Genomic DNA, 15,422 nt, shown 5'->3' on the forward strand with positions numbered 1-15,422 from the left:
GACCACTCTCAGCTCATGTGTAATTGTTGCTAAAAAGACTTGCTGAAAAGCAGAGGTCTTCAGAGCAAAGGTTGTTTCAACATGAATGAATGCCTATGGTTCCGACTGAGCTTGTTGCTACGGGAAACTTATCAATGACGGACAAGCTAAGGCAAAATGACAGCTGAGAAAGAAAACACGAGTTTGAATGTCAATGCATCAATTGGTAACGACAATGACGACAAGGACAAACTGCAACTACTCAAAGGTAATGATTGTGCAGAAAATGTTTAGATTTATGGAATTGCAGTTCATAATCTTTGTTGTTATTTCAGAACTAACTCAGAACGCTAGCTAGCATACATAGGCCTAAGCTGCAAGGGCAGACAAGTGCCCAGCTGCAGTCCTAATAAAATTGAACGATTCTCGATGGCTTGACTAACACCATGCATATCCTCATATTCAACTTTCATCTTTTCTCAGGTGCAGCTTACCTGACTACTGTGGCCTCTGCTGGAATGATAGCAGGATTCGGCTCAACATTAGCCTTGGCAAAGAAGAAGAGTCCAAGCTGGTTTAACAAAGTATGTTAAATTATATTGGTTTATCCAAATGAACCATTAATTCTTATTCAAATAGTTATGTTGCATCCCTGTCTGCGTTTTAGTTGGCTGCACCATTCTACAAGGTATATATAAAATACAAGCTTGGTTATTGCATAGTCAACTTTTGCAACAAGACAACAGGAATCAGTCTTCAATTGTCTTTTTCAACCATAAAAAGGCACACAACGAAGACAAAGAAAGCCACTTGTGTCTCTTTACAGATATCACCCAAATGGAAATAATGTGCTAAATATCTCAGCGGAGTGTTGAATTTGAAGTATCACAGCTGTTTTATGTAGCAGTTTTCTAACGCTTCGACAGCAAAGTGTTATTATGTAAGTTGTTTTTCCTTGTAATCTCAGGAGTTGGACATCTGAAGTGCTACCTTACCTTACTAGCAAGCAAGGACTGTCTCTTACCCAATATCTCCAATCGTAATGACATGCTTATTGGATCCTCACGAGAGCCAATTACCAATAAATCTGAGTAGAACCACAACTAGATCCCAACATTATATTCGTTTTTTGAGATTCACTTAAATAAGACCACACACTAGGGCCTTTGTTTATTTTTGAAGTCTATTTTAAGTCCCTGGCATGTTTTTTGTAAACACCAGTCTCAGTCAAATATGCCTTGTAAAGTGGTTAAATTAGATTTAGTGTGGCGGGGTATGCTGTTGTGAGGTCAGATTGAAAAAGGAATCCTTTAGGTGGACAAGCGGCAAGTTCTGTGTATACAATGAAGGCCAACTGGGTTTTCTGAATCTGACCACTCATGCATTGAGCAGATTCTTTGAGAAGAGTTAAAAAAAAAAAGTGATCAGTTATTGGCTTCTGTTTGACAAACAATGTCAAAGGGTAAGTTGATAATTGATTAACACATTGATTGATACTTAAACATTATACATAGACATTTACTTGTTTTTATAGGATTTCTTCCCATAAGAAATCAGGAAAGCATTAATCAAGGCTCTTCTCGGATCGTTCATATCCTGCTGCTTGTCTCACCAATTTCTAATAATAGCTAATATAATGAGAAAAGCCATTTTACAACAGAAAGCAAAATTACATAAAAAATGGGTAATGAAGTTACTGGTTAAGTCTGTTTTTTAGACGGCTTGGTCTGTCTTGAAGCACAGCTTGCAGGACTGCAGAGTGTCCTTGTCACGTCAGCTAATTGCAGAATGAATCAGCCAGTATTCTACCGATGCTCTAGTTGTACTGTAGAATCATGTTGACCAGCTAATGTTTGACTCCTGTGTGTGTTTTCCAGGGGGTGACCGCCACGGCAGCTCTGCCTGAGTCAGGGGCCTCACTGGCCCTGAGGGCCCTGGGCTGGGGCTCCCTCTACGCTTGGTGTGGTGTGGGCCTGCTTAGTTTGGCCGTCTGGAAGGTAATGGGAGTCCACAGTGTATGTATTAACAACAACATACCATAGTACATTGTGTTGCGGGTTGTGAAAGCCTTGAGAGGATCTTTAAGTGACCATAACCCTAACCAATATTAGCAATGCTAACGTCTCTTCCTGTATCTAGCATAGGGAGAATGTGTGATGATTTAGTTTATTGGCAATGGCGCTAACGTTATTTCATATAACATATATTACTTAACTGATATCAGTTAAATTAATTATCAATTGGTTTGAACCAGGGGTACTGTGTTTGGCAGTAGACTTGATGGTACACATACTTACCCACTGACCCACAGAAGGTTCCTACAAAGGCACTTTCTACAATACAGTGTAATTACCCTTATGACACTACTAAATTCCAAAGGACAACATACATTTTGTTTCTACCAATGCCAAGTTATAAAACAGTATACTCTGTCTTCTAATCATGCTTACAAAACAAGTGAATGTTTGCTGAAGGATTTCTAAGAACTTGTTCACGAAATACAGTGACAATAAGTAGACTTTTCTTTAAAATACTTCTTTATTTCTGCAACACAGTTAAATATTAAACAGCAATGTACAGCTTACCGTCTATTAGGGGTGGGAATGTGTTGGTACCTTTCGATTTTTGGGGTCACGATTCTATTAAAAACGTTTTTTTTAAGTTGTGAATTGCTAGAAGACTGAATCGCGATTCATATGTGAATACATTTTTCCCCCACCCCTACTAACTAATAGTGAATACCACTACATTTTCCAACCATGTCTTATGTCCCAGTTAGATACTATCAAGTGTGTTTCAATTGTAAGATCTTACAATTAATAAAATGTTATTTTTTTTTATTTTGGCAGTTAACAGAGTTCAGGCAAACAATGCAGTCGATCTTCCCAGCGATTCCTAAGAATGAGACGGAACAAGCAGAACCTGTGGACTGGGATTCCATCTTCCAGTCCAAATGAAGGGGATTATCTGCCTCACCATTGGTTAAAGCAGACTTCTGTAAAAAGACACTGTGACTGGAGAGACTATAATGAAGGATGTGAGGGAGAGGAGAGAGCACTTCTGGGGAGCTCTTTGTTCCCCTTGTCGTCACTCAGGGAGACCTGTGATGGACAGCTGCTTAAGGTCATCTGCACCTCTTAAACACTCCTCTCCCGTGATGTTCATGTCGGGCATCAGTTCCTAAGGGGGCAGGTTTTCATCAACTCAGAGCTTTGACCGGAAGGCCCCTGAAGTCAAGTCTCAAGCATCACTAATAGTTTTGGGCTTCCTGAGCTCACCGTCATAGCACAATGCCGCCTTGATTTGTCCTTTGTGACAGGTGCTGGTTGAACTGGAGTCACTGAGGCTAGATTCTCACAGATAAACCTGTAAATGGATGTATTGTGCTTGTAAGGCCAGAAATAATATGACATTCTTCTGAGTTACTGCTGAATCATCTATTGTCACAGCCATCTATTTATTCTCTGTGTTTGCTGTTCCTATGTTCATCAGAGCAGGCTGAACCTTCTTGAACTGTACTGGTTAGTTGTATAACGAGGTGGATAAAAATACTGGTGTCTGCGTCAGTGCAAATGCGCTTGTGACTGCCCCTGATGTTTTGGTACACATTTAGTCCGCATAATCAAGTTTGGAGGACGATGTCATGCAAACACTGACGCCACAGCTGCAAAGTGGCGCGCCGTGTCATATTAGCTGATATCCAGACTCTTATGGGAGGAAAAATATTTCAGTCTGAACTTTGAGTCCTAAAAATACTTCAAAGTCAAATAAAGAGTCGATAGCATCCGTCACAGTGCTCAACCAGATTTCATGTACATTTATTCTTAACATGTGGAACATATAGTATAAAGATTTCATATTGAATAAACAATGTTTATCAAATGAAAGGGGAGGAGACCTGTAAGTAAGAGACCTTTACATTTGTTAAACTGTTGAGTCACATGTCATTTTCAACAACATTATTCTGGAATACAGTTCTGCCCATCTTGTTCTGCAAACTGTACAATCTAAATACATTTGTTTTTCAGACATGATTAATCAAAGCAGAGGCCATCTGAAGGTCCCTAACAGACCTGAATCAGACCATAAAGAGACCATTTTAAATACATCAAGTGACCGAAACCCCATTTTAAGAGAGCAACTAAACAGTCAAAATCGAAATGAGCAAGTATGATAGTTAGCATGACCGCTATAGTAAAGAGCTTCACTACCATCACTCATTCAGACCACAGCTCCTGGAGAAGAAACCAAATGAGGCTGTCGAATGTACAACTTCTATATACAGTTGGGCCCACAGATGAAAACTTCTCAGAGGAAACGGAAGGCTTGCAGTACTGTTCGTTCAAAGTTGTGTCTACCTGGCAGTTGCTATGGTTACAGACGGAGCCAAGCGAAAAGGATGAGTCCCTCCTTCACTCTTACACTGGTATGGTTCTACAATACTGATGGTCAAATTGTCTGTGGTCAAAAGTCATTCACATTTGATAATCTACCCCCCACACCCAAACCAGCCAACTAAATCCTATTGCACAACGGGTCTTTTTTTTCTTTTTTCTTTTTTTTCTTCTCCAGAACAAGATACATGTACTGTAAATTCTGAGTTTTAAGAGTCAGTGTTTTATCTTAACACATGGCAAGAGGTCTATCTACAACATGTCTCACATTTTAAATAAATCTGCCCCCCCTTGTCCCTGCCCCCAATTAAAACAACCAAACAAAAGAATCCCACAGAAAATGGGCACATACAGTTACAAAACAGAAGACCAAGAGGCCTCAAACTATTGTTCTTTATTGTTGGATGTCAACTTTGGCTGAAACAAATAAACCCTCCCCCAAATTAAAAGAATAGAAAAATTAAAAATACCAGGTATTAAATATTTGTATTAAAATTACTTAAAAATCCCCAAAAGAAACTTGTGGATGGAGCAGAGCTGTATATACTCTATATATATATATATATTCATTTGTATGAAAAACTTTTTTATGTTATTTTATTTAAATAAAAATATAATGGCGCCTAGTTCATTGTTGTTCACTGTTCACTGGTGGCCGGGATGTCCCCTTCCAGACCGGGCTGACCCTCTTGTGCCTGTGTGTGTGTCACGAGCGACCGATCTTAAACAGTACTTCACACATGATGGCCGCTACCGAGGAGTTCAGCACTGAGGACAGGGAGATGTCCAGCAGCCGGCTCTCATACAGCACAAACTCGGGCCGGTTCTCCTCCACCTTGGCCAGGGCCAGCAGAGCCTTGGCTGCGCGGCACATCATGTTGATGCTGGGGGGCTCCGGGTGGGGGGCGCTGGGGTGCAGCAGGCTGTGGGGGCTCTGCTGGTACTGGGCCATGGTCACGCTGTCCTCCAGGAAGCCGATGAGCGTTCCCACGCTGCCCTTCTGCAGGGCAATGGCGCGCGCCGCCGCGGGGTCCCCCTGCGCCAGGTTGGAGAGGACGGCCACCGCCATCTCCCGGCACACTTGGCTCTTCCTCTCGCCCACGTGGCGCACCAGCGTGCCATACAGCTTCTCCTGCCGGCTGAAGGGCGGCGTGGCCAGCAGCAGGTCCACGTTGGCGTCCTGGATGCTCAGCTTGCACAGGCACTCCAGCACCAGGCGCTGGGGGGTGAGCGAGGAGAAGCCCCCCGCTGTGGTGAAGGGGTCCTGGGCCTCGGCCGAGGGACACACCATCCAGTGCAGCAAGCCGTCCAGGATGGGCAGGCAGATGCTCTCTGGGTACAGCGACAGGTCCAGCTGGCCTGAGATGTTGGCCAGGGTGACCAGGGTGTTCTCCCTGAGCGCCGACAGGCAGTCCCACCACCACTCGTCCTTGCTGCAGGCCCGGCCCTGCTCTTCCTCCCGCTGGTAGCTAGGGGGCGCCCGTCTCCTGCGGGGGTGGAGGTGGTGCAGCAGGACCAGGCGTCCCAGGACCAGCACCAGCCCCGGGTGGCGGGACATCTCAGCGTCGTTGCCCGGGACGAAGGAGAGGCTGCGGACGACGTTGGACACGCAGACGCAGCGCTTGGCCAGCGCGTCCTGCCACGGCTCGGCCACGGAGAGCGGCGCCTCGTCCCAGCAGCGCGGCTCGTCCTCCAGCAGGGGGAGGAGGCTCCGGCTCGGCCCGCCGCCGAAGGGGAGGGGCTCGGCCTTGCCCTCCGACAGGAAGCCAGCGCCGTCCACGGGGGCCGTCGCATTCTTCCCCTCGCTCGCCGCCCCGGAGGCCTCCTCTTCTCTCTTTTCCTCCTCCTCCTCGTCTCTCTTCTCCTCCTCCTCGTCTCTCTTCTCCTCCTCCTTCTCCTCGTCTCTGTTCTCCTCAGTCTCCGTCTCTCCTTCCTCGTGGGTCCACTCCTCCTCCCTCACCAGGGGCTTGTGGAGGCGAGGCCCCCCGGTGCGTCCCTCTAAGTGGGTCTGGATGTGTGCCGTGGAGTCGCCCCCTCCAGCCTTCCAGTGCAGCAGGCCGCTGGTGAAGCCCCTGGGCAGGCTAAGCCCAGCCGAGCGCTCCTCCACCCAGTCCTCCTCCATGTCCTTCTCCTCCAGCTTGAGGGGCAGCTTGTCGTACTTACTGGCCTGCTTGGGTCTGGCCTCAGGGGGCTCGGGTTGCTGGACGGGCTCAGCCTGGTTTGTGGACGTCCCCTCCTCCATCTCCTCCTCTTTCACCGTGACCACCACAGGATGCTGCTCCTCCTTCCTCTCCTCCAGGCCCGCCCCTTCTGTGCCTCCATTAGACGTAGGTTTCTCTGTCCCTGCCTCGGAATTGCTTTCTCTCTGCTGCTGCTCCTCCTCTGACTGGCTGTCCGGCTCCTGAACGGCAGGAGGCTCCTCCTCCATGTCCTCTAGGGCATCAGTGATTGGTCCCAGCAGTGTCTTCTGACCCTCTGTTCCTACCTCGTATTCCTCCAGGATCCCGAAGATCTCCATCAGGCAGCGGCGGAAATACTCCACCACCAGCTCCAGGAAGCCAGGCATCTGGGGAAGGACGACTGACGTCAAACACAACTCCTCTCTCGCATTTCACCTTAATACTTACACGGGCAAATAGTTGGGGAAGAACATTCGTCTCACGACAGAATGACTATAGAGTACTATAGACATGTTGAGTACTCGTGGATATCTGATGGGTCCTCAGGGACCAGTGTGACTAAGGTGTGGTCAGGGAAGCGGTGGGACCAGGGCGCGAGCGGCAGTCTGACCTGTGTGAGGCTGAAGGAGGACACGGTGTTGTCGTCGTACAGCAGGATGTTGATGGTGTCCAGGGCCCACGTGCTCTCAGCCAGCAGCCCCGACTTCAGTGACATCATCACACGCCACGCCTCCGGGGTCCCTGGTGGGGGGGTCAAAGGTCACAGAGGTCAGGGAGATAAGACTTTGAGTCTGGTCCTCTGTCAGTTTTAGTTTGGACTTTCTGGAGTTATTCTTCCTGCCTCGCACAATGTAACCCATGTGTTCCTATATGTGCAAACCCAAGCCACCTGCCAGTCCGGGTACACTAGAGCCTGACAGTATGTCAGGCCAGGGCTGGCTCCTACCTGTGTCCTTGGAGGTGATCCTGCGTCTGGGCTTCAGCTGGGGCTGGGTGGCCTCCACCGACCCAGACGGGTAGTTGATCTCCCTGTGGATGGGTGGCATGGCCTGGCCTGGCATCCCTCCGCTGTGAGAGCCTGGCATGGCCCCGGGCATCCCTGCCTTCTTCATGGAGGCCAGGTAGTGGCTGCTGTTGGGGGACAGGGAGCCGCCCATGGGCCGGGGGTACGGGGAGGGGCTGGGCGCTCTGGAGATGTGGTTGGACATGGCAGGGTTGGACTGGTATGAGGAGGAGGGCTGTCGGGGGGGCATGGAGGAGGTGGAGGAGTGGGGTGGGTAAGGGGGCTGGCGCTGGCCTGGGTGGTTGCTCCACTGGCCGTCTTGGGGACCCCTGCCCTCCAGATCCTCCCCCCGGCCCATGCCAGGGTAAGGGGGCCCCTGGGGCTGCCGGCCAGGGTAGGGGTACCCCATGTCTGTCCTGGCCCACTCTCCAGAGGCTCCAGAGGAGGATGGGGGGGGTCCCCCGCTCATCATGCCATGCTGAGGGGGTCCCTGGGCCCCAGGGGGCATCCTCTCCCTGGGGTAGGGGTAGGGGTACTGGCCCTGCATGGGCCTTCGCTCGGGCCCCATGTAGCCCCCCCCGTACTGGGCGTACATGTCGCTCTGCTGGCCCCCGTACTGCATCCCGTAGGCCTCGCTCTCGTGCCGTTTGGCCGGGGGGCCGTACATCCCCTCAACCGCCCTCTTGTACCCCTGAGAAGTCAAACGACAAGTCATCCACAAACAGCCATCACCTCTCAAAAGAACGCACAGTCAACCTATAGTCTTGTCAAGCACTGAACACTGTCTTTATTTGTATACATTCTACGACTAACTGTAGCTATTTCTACCCCCCCCCCCCCACAAAAAAAAATTCATTGAGCGTCCTGGTTATGCATATGGGTGAAGTCGAGTATCTGTGGTGGGGGCGCCCTCTAGAGGCTGGGAGCTGACCTGCTGCTGAGGGTACATGCCGGGCTGCTGGGAGCCGTAGGGCATGCCGTGAGGATACTGCTGTCCATAACCCTCGGGCCCGGGCCTGTGGAGGAAAACACACGTGCAAAACGCTCAGGAATGGACCGCAACCATGTGGTATGTTATCTCTGTACGTCATGCTCTCACACACACATGATCTGCTCCCTCCATCTGACACATTGGCCCATTATTCACACCCGGATACACACACTCACCTCTGGTGAGGGTATCTGTTACCAGGATACATGCTGGGATCGTTGCTGGAAGGCCCCATGTTGCTCTGACCCCCCGGGGGCACCATACCCCCCTCTGGGCCCATCACATGGTCTGGTCTGTTGGGTTAGAGGCAGAACGTAAGCAATAGGCCAAAGGAGCCGTCTCCATGTGGAGCATGGCGTGAGGGAGAGACTGCCCACCTCCTGTCGTAGCCTGGCCCGTAGGGGTACTGGGGCCGTGGGCCCATTCCCATCCCTGGCATGGCTCCAGAGGGCGGGCCACGGGGGTACATGTCCTGCAGGACACCGGTGGGCATGGCACCTGGACCATAGGACTCACTGCCACCTGGTACTGCGGGAGGAAGGGGAGATGGGGGGGGAGGGGAGGGGGGCAGAGGGAGAGAAGAGCGAGGGAGAAAAAGCAAATATTTACATTATGAAGTTGGTCGGGATGTAGAACATTATTCTCAACACCAGAGGGCAGCGTAGTCTTGAAGAGAACTGACAGATTCCCATAGAGAGATATTCCAGGGCTGTTACCAGGCATCAAGGACAAGTAGATGTTTACATTCGGACTGCTGGAACACTGAGGGGCGTTCCTAACCCTATGACATTACACTTGCCCTCAGTTTACCCCCCTCAATCGCAGCTCACTGCAGGTCTAGTAACAGAAGCTGCCCAGCCCCTCCATCTCACCATGTCAGTGTTTGATGCACAGAGCGTGCACGAGCCCTCACCTTTCCTGGGGCCCACATAGGGGTCCTTGTTGCCGTCGTACTGCATCCTCATTGAGGGCTCTGCAGTACCTCCTCCCTGCTGGTAGGTGGCAGCGGGGGGCAGGGGCCCACGCCTGTGGAACGCTGGGTCACTGCCCTCGGAGAACGGGTCCTGAACGCTGATCCCAACACTGTTCCTGAGAGACACGAGCAATGGTTACAAACAGCCCGCACACACAGCACACACACACACCAGGAGTGCTCCCATACCTGCCGCTGGACTGCAGGCTTATCTGGCTGTGGGGGGTGGAGGCCGGGGTGGGGGGCTTCAGGTCCACTGGCATCTCCGTCATGGAGCTGCTTCCTGTCGACTGGGGGGTGTGGGGGCCCTGCAGGGAGCCAGAGTTGGCTGGGGGGGGGGGAGGAAGGGGAGGAAGGGGAGACGGTGTGAGACCAAGTGAAAGGGAGGAGGGAAAGAGGCCTCAAAGTTGACATTTCAAGTGATTTTGAAGGGAGAACTTTGATATATTACGTCTTGGCAGGAGGAGGGCAATTCATGCCAGACACAATTTATAACCTCTTCTTATTCTCAGCAAAAATACATTTTGTGTCATAAATCTATATTTAATGAAAAGCGATGAACTGCAATAATAAAGGAAATTAGCCTCATCAAAAAATCCACTGGACTGAGGAAGTCTGGCAGAGAGAGAGACAGAGAGAGAGAGGGCGAGTAAAAGACAGACAGAGAGCGAGTGAAAGACAGAGAGAGAGACTGGGTACTCTCATGAGGACTTCTGCTTGATCCTCTGCCAGCCTCCACGTGTTTGAACTCCAAAAGTAAACAATACAGCCACGCTCTCCCTCTCTCTCTCCCTCCCTCTCTCTCTCCCTCTCTGTCTCTGAGTGTGATCTCATGTGACCCTCCCTCCCATACTCAGGCAGAGAGAGAGAGAAAGAGGAAAAAAAAACTGCTGCTTCACTGGTCTGTCTGCTGTGGGAAAGTAGGTCAAACTAAGGTCACTTTTGTTTATATCCCACACTCCTCCCCTATTAATCTTCTCTGGGGAATCCCCCCCCCTGCTGCTTGACAGCTCTCTCTTCTCTCTGACATCACCAGCGCACGCCCCCCCGGGGGCTAGGGGGGATCCTGCTGCTGGCCGCTTGACAGCTCCCCCCCTCCCCCCCACCTTCTCAATTTCTCCAGCTTTATTCCCCCCCCTCCCCCCCTCCTCCAGTGTGACACAATCACCTGTCAGATAGAAATAGGCTCTCCCGCCCGCAGGGGCGAACAGAGAGCGTGGTGAGACAGAGATGGAGGGATGCTTGTGGGGGGAGGGGGACACACATTGCGTTTAAGAACATTCGACCCACAAAGATCTGAAATAGCTACAACCGAAGAAACTAACTTTCAGTGGGAGGGACTCTTGCCAGGATCATCCAGGCCCCTGACTGACACGCGCCCCAGGCCTAGAGCAGGTGTCTACTCACCGGGGGAGGGTGGCTGTATCCTGGCCTGGTGGGCCTGGTTCTTCTTGCTGTCTCCAGTGGCCAGGATCTCTGGAGGCGGCTCCTCCCCTCGCTCCACCTTGCACTCGTAGGCAAACAGGTACTGGATGTACTGCTTCTTCAGAGAGCTGGCCGAGCTGCTGGACGTGCCCACGCTCAGGTGGGTGGACAGCTCGCGCCACTTCTTGTTCTTGTTGACCTGCGGCAAACAAGATGGCCGACGTGAGGATGCCTATCTTCAAATGATTCGGTTCTTCACCGGATATTGTCTGATATTTGGGGGATTTCCTTAAGTTTTCTCCAAAACGTCATACTAACTTGGTTCTGGCCGTTTGGAAAACCATAGGTCATAATTCTTCTATAAGGAAACCCTACACATATATTGACCTTGCTTCCTGGAGAAACCTGACAACGCTTCAGCATTTATCTGGCCAACCGGCATCTGTCACCCACCATGGCCAGCCCTCCGATCTCCCGCACACACAGGTAGAGGCGGCACAAGTCCAGGGGCTTCTTGCCCACGGCGGGCAGGTTGGGCACAGGGGTGCCCCTCTCCTCCATGAAGGCCAGGTAGCGGTCCACCCACATCCTCCTCTCAGGCTCACCGCCCATCTCGTACAGCCGCGTGATCTTCTCATTGGTCATGGTGGCGGGGCTGGGCTTCTGTAGGGGCGGGGCATAGGAGGGGGGGAGACAGGGAAGGGTCAGAAAGGCTGTTGGCTATAGGTTAGCGTGTTATGAATACAGCCATGATGAATGGTTAGCAAACAAGGGAACACAAAGACAACTGACACCCCACCACAGGTCAAAGAGGCTTGCATGCCATTCAAGCCCTTTGGAATCGTAGGTGTTCTCCTTCAGAACTGCTCAGCCTATGGACTCAGAGCAGCAGGAGGTGAGAACACTCTAGAACATGGCTCCCATTCCCATCACATGCTAACCATGACTGATGACTTTCTCATTAACACAGTGAGGGTTGTCACATTCAAGGTCACTGTGCACCAGCACGGTGGCTAGGGAGAGATGAGTCATAGCAGGTGATCATTGAAACTTGTGCGCCTTTATCCAATATTACACACCCACACACACACACACAAACACACTCATGTCTTAATAAGAAAGTCTCTTTCACAAGAACAGCAACATGAAGTCACAAGTGAACGAACACACTAAGACACCAAAAATATGAAAAAAAAAAAAAAAAAAAACGATTAGCTGGTTTTTGGCCGAGAAATTTTTTTCTTTGTTTCAATCTTTTAATAAAATGAAAAAAGAAAAGGAAAAGAAAGCGAGAGCAGACGGTGCTTGCGGCACTTACGGGACTGGTCGGGTTCTTTGGCCAGGCGGGGCTGCTAATGCTATCGCCGTCCTCCCGGTGGAGAGAGGACAGGCTAGCAGACCTGGGGGACAGGGGGGAGGGGGTGGGGGGCTGGGGCATACACACACAGCTGTAGCTGTCCTGTGGCGGAGAACAGGGGGACAAAAGAAAACACGCACGCACGCAAACACACCGCACACTCACACACACACACACACACACACACACAACAGGGCCCATGTGATGAGAGATGGCAGGGGAATGTCACTCAGGCTGTGCCATTTGACACACGCACCATGCAAGCAGCGAAACCTGCCCTACGAGATGTCCTGTGAGTGAGCAGCCAGACAGCGTCAGCCAACGCATGCACAAACACGTGTCTGTTTGAATTGAGAACATTTGTTGGCATAGCCCTGTGAATATGCTAGCTCTGGTTCTCTCTTTCTGCTTCCCCCCACATGATCAGTACATTCATCCATCAGACCCCCCTCCCCCCCCTCCCCAAGTCAGTCAGGACAGGCTGAGCAAGGTGGACAGAGGACAAGACATGACAGCCAGGGAGCTGCAGCACAGCAGGTCACAGACAGGACTCTTCCTGCTCACAGCAGAAACACAAAGCCATGCTAGTAAGTACCGCCCCCACCGCGGCGACGGCAGACAAAACAAAGCAGGTAAATACATCTAGGAGCGTAGTGATGAACAGGCCAGGGCGGAGGCACACGCACAGAGAGACGGATCTTCTCAGATCCTCTCGGCTCGCCTGACAAGAGACTTCTCAGTTTGTGGTGATCAAGGAGCACCCATCTCGCTCCAGTAATGAGGTGAGGAGACGAGGAAGCGAAACACGCAGAGAAGAAGTTGGGAACTTCTACGACTCCTGTCTGCAAACCAGGGGAGCATGGAACCGCAGAGAACGACTTGAAACGAGGAGGGGGGAGATGGGGGGAGGATGGGGGGGGGCAGATCTAACAAAACAAAAGAGAAGCTCTGACAAGAGAAACAGGAGCTCTTGAGAGAACTGTGAGCAGCGGTAACAAGTTCTTTATTGGTGAGAAATGGGCTATTTTGGTACGCCCTTGTCAATTCCATATCAGTCCACAGACAGGTGCGCTCGCACTCCCAGACATGTCCACGGGAGAGAGTTGGAATGAACGACTTTGTGAAAAGATAAAACAACCGCTACTAAGAAAACATCACAAATTATGTTTTTGAATTGTCTCCCCCCAGTAAGTACAAAAGTGACAATATAAATAAATATACATATGAAAGTAGTAGGGCGAGAGAGAGAGAGAGAGAGAGAGAGAGAGAGAGAGAGAGAGAGAGAGAGAGAGAGAGAGAAAGAGAGAGAAAGCGAGACAGTGACACAGCCCAGAAACGTTCCTCCCTGTTTGAGAAATGCTCACATTTCCAAACACAGCCTCCCCAGTCTCTGTCACGGAATGTTACTCTGGCATTAAGGTGAGCTGCTCCAAACACATGCGCTGCTACAACATGCTCTGAGGGCCACGGCGTGCACAGGGCCCGAGCCAGAAGGAGCCTGCTGTGGTGGGGGGGGGCTGTACCTTAGGCTTGGAGGGCTCGGCGCCGGGAGCAGCCCCTTCCTTGTTGAGCTCCATCCTCTGCTTGGCCTCCGGAGGACCTCCGGGCCCGTCGCCTGACATCATCATGGGCCCTGTGGAAGGTTAGCTTAGGTCAGGTTGTGGAAGGTTAGCTTAGGTCAGGTTGTGGAGGGTTAGCTTAGGTCAGGTTGTGGAAGGTTAGCTTAGGTCAGGTTGTGGAGAGTTAGCTTAGGTCAGGTTGTGGAGGGTTAGCTTAGGTCAGGTTGTGGAAGGTTAGCTTAGGTCAGGTTGTGGAGGGTTAGCTTAGGTCAGGTTGTGGAGGGTTAGCTCAAGTCAGGTTGTGGAGGGCTGGCTTAGGTCAGGTTGTGGAGGGTTAGCTTAGGTCAGGTTGTGGAAGGTTAGCTTAGGTCAGGTTGTGGAAGGTTGGCTTAGGTCAGGTTGTGGAAGGTTAGCCTAGGTCAGGTTGTGGAGGGTTAGCTTAGGTCAGGTTGTGGAAGGTTAGCTTAGGTCAGGTTGTGGAAGGTTAGCTTAGGTCAGGTTGTGGAAGGTTGGCTTAGGTCAGGTTGTGGAAGGTTAGCTTAGGTCAGGTTGTGGAGGGTTAGCTTAGGTCAGGTTGTGGAAGGTTAGCTTAGGTCAGGTTGTGGAGGGTTAGCTTAGGTCAGGTTGTGGAGGGTTAGCTTAGGTCAGGTTGTGGAAGGTTAGCTTAGGTCAGGTTGTGGAGGGTTACGGTTAGGTTAGCTGTAGAGGGGACGTTGCTGTCAATCCTGTTAGTCTCTGACCTCCACCTGAAGCACGTGGTAATAACTCTGGTTTTCACCGTGGATTGCTGATGCAGGTCGTGTGGGCGTACCTGAGGGTGGGCCGTTGTAGGGGGATCCCTGTGGGGTCATCCTACCAGAGTTGTTCCCTGGCTGCTGGCTGTAGGGGGCACCAGGGCCCCCCCCGCCCATGAGGGACACACCTGGGTAGCTTCCCTGCCTGCAAACCACAGAGGAGCCATGAGTCACAGCTGGGAGATCACCCCAGGAAGGGGCAACACCTTTTCTCCCTCGAAACTGTTGTGTTGGACAGAGTAATGACAGGCAGAAGGAGATGGGTTTTAGTAGGAAGAGAAAAAGATGAATGATGCACGTCGTTCATTAGAGGCGGTGCAGCAGCAGCTACTGAATAGCTGGGTGTGTGGGACAACAGGAGAGGGAAGAACACTGAACTGAACACTGAAAAGAGAAACAGCATTTATTCTTTCAATTGGTTTCTTCTGGGCTCCTTCCTGCAGAGGCCGTACACCACACAGAGAGAGAGAGAGAGACAGAGAGAGAGAGAGAGAGAGAGATAGAGAGAGAGAGAGAGAGAGACAGACAGAGAGACAGATAGACGGACAAAGAGATAAAAAAGTGACAGAGGGAGAGAGAGATCCGAGAGCAGAAACTGATCCCTGACATGCCGACTGTTTCCAACTGTAATGGGTCCATTCAGGAGCAGGCCTGTGAGTGGCTCAGTGATTTGCAGAGTATTAGCCATTGGGCCATGTAAACACACACACTTCATCTCTTTTTACTTCTCTTTGAGACTGGAGGAATAAAAAATGCACCCCCACTCC

The 15,422-nt window shown here is 50.9% G+C and overlaps 2 protein-coding genes across 8 annotated transcripts in view; one reads left to right on the forward strand and one right to left on the reverse strand.

Annotated features, from left to right (window-relative positions):
• The first annotated feature begins 67 nt into the window (after positions 1 to 67).
• On the forward strand, positions 68 to 3,556 carry tmem242 (transmembrane protein 242). Of its 2 annotated transcripts, none has more exons than XM_047021933.1 (4): positions 68 to 247; positions 463 to 563; positions 1,857 to 1,994; positions 2,829 to 3,556. In XM_047021933.1, exons 1-4 carry the CDS (start codon positions 157 to 159, stop codon positions 2,934 to 2,936), a joined length of 438 nt encoding a protein of 145 aa, XP_046877889.1. In that variant the 5' UTR covers positions 68 to 156; the 3' UTR covers positions 2,937 to 3,556. The 2 variants fall into 2 exon arrangements, with proteins under 2 accessions (XP_046877889.1, XP_046877890.1); XM_047021934.1 differs by having other exon boundaries at positions 1,857 to 1,976.
• Positions 3,557 to 3,776: 220 nt separating this feature from the next.
• Positions 3,777 to 15,422, reverse strand: part of arid1b (AT rich interactive domain 1B (SWI1-like)) — a 46,655-nt gene continuing 35,009 nt past the window's right edge. For 3 of the 6 annotated variants that reach the window (XM_047021925.1, XM_047021929.1, XM_047021924.1), the window contains 13 exons: positions 14,673 to 14,800; positions 13,826 to 13,935; positions 12,264 to 12,404; positions 11,399 to 11,608; positions 10,928 to 11,144; positions 9,710 to 9,848; positions 9,461 to 9,636; positions 8,925 to 9,075; positions 8,724 to 8,840; positions 8,488 to 8,572; positions 7,500 to 8,247; positions 7,164 to 7,294; positions 3,777 to 6,939 (listed from right to left, as the gene is read on the reverse strand). In XM_047021925.1, coding sequence (XP_046877881.1) covers positions 5,080 to 6,939; positions 7,164 to 7,294; positions 7,500 to 8,247; positions 8,488 to 8,572; positions 8,724 to 8,840; positions 8,925 to 9,075; positions 9,461 to 9,636; positions 9,710 to 9,848; positions 10,928 to 11,144; positions 11,399 to 11,608; positions 12,264 to 12,404; positions 13,826 to 13,935; positions 14,673 to 14,800 — 4,213 coding nt within the window. In that variant the 3' untranslated portion in view covers positions 3,777 to 5,079. Of the gene's footprint in view, positions 6,940 to 7,163; positions 7,295 to 7,499; positions 8,251 to 8,487; positions 8,573 to 8,723; positions 8,841 to 8,924; positions 9,076 to 9,460; positions 9,637 to 9,709; positions 9,849 to 10,927; positions 11,145 to 11,398; positions 11,609 to 12,263; positions 12,405 to 13,825; positions 13,936 to 14,672; positions 14,801 to 15,422 lie in introns of all 6 variants that reach the window. The other 3 variants (XM_047021927.1, XM_047021926.1, XM_047021928.1) reach the window with 3 other exon arrangements.

The sequence above is a fragment of the Hypomesus transpacificus genome, chromosome 6 (assembly GCF_021917145.1).
Source record: "Hypomesus transpacificus isolate Combined female chromosome 6, fHypTra1, whole genome shotgun sequence".
Taxonomy (NCBI): Eukaryota; Metazoa; Chordata; class Actinopteri; order Osmeriformes; family Osmeridae; genus Hypomesus; species Hypomesus transpacificus.

Coding starts and splice junctions, on each gene's coding strand:
- tmem242 (XM_047021933.1), top strand. CDS start 157: ATGACAGCTGAGAAAGAAAACACGAGTTTGAATGTCAATGCATCAATT. Junction 248..462: donor CAAACTGCAACTACTCAAAG/GTAATGATTGTG, acceptor ATCTTTTCTCAG/GTGCAGCTTACCTGACTACT. Junction 1,995..2,828: donor AGGTAATGGGAGTCCACAGT/GTATGTATTAAC, acceptor TTATTTTGGCAG/TTAACAGAGTTCAGGCAAAC.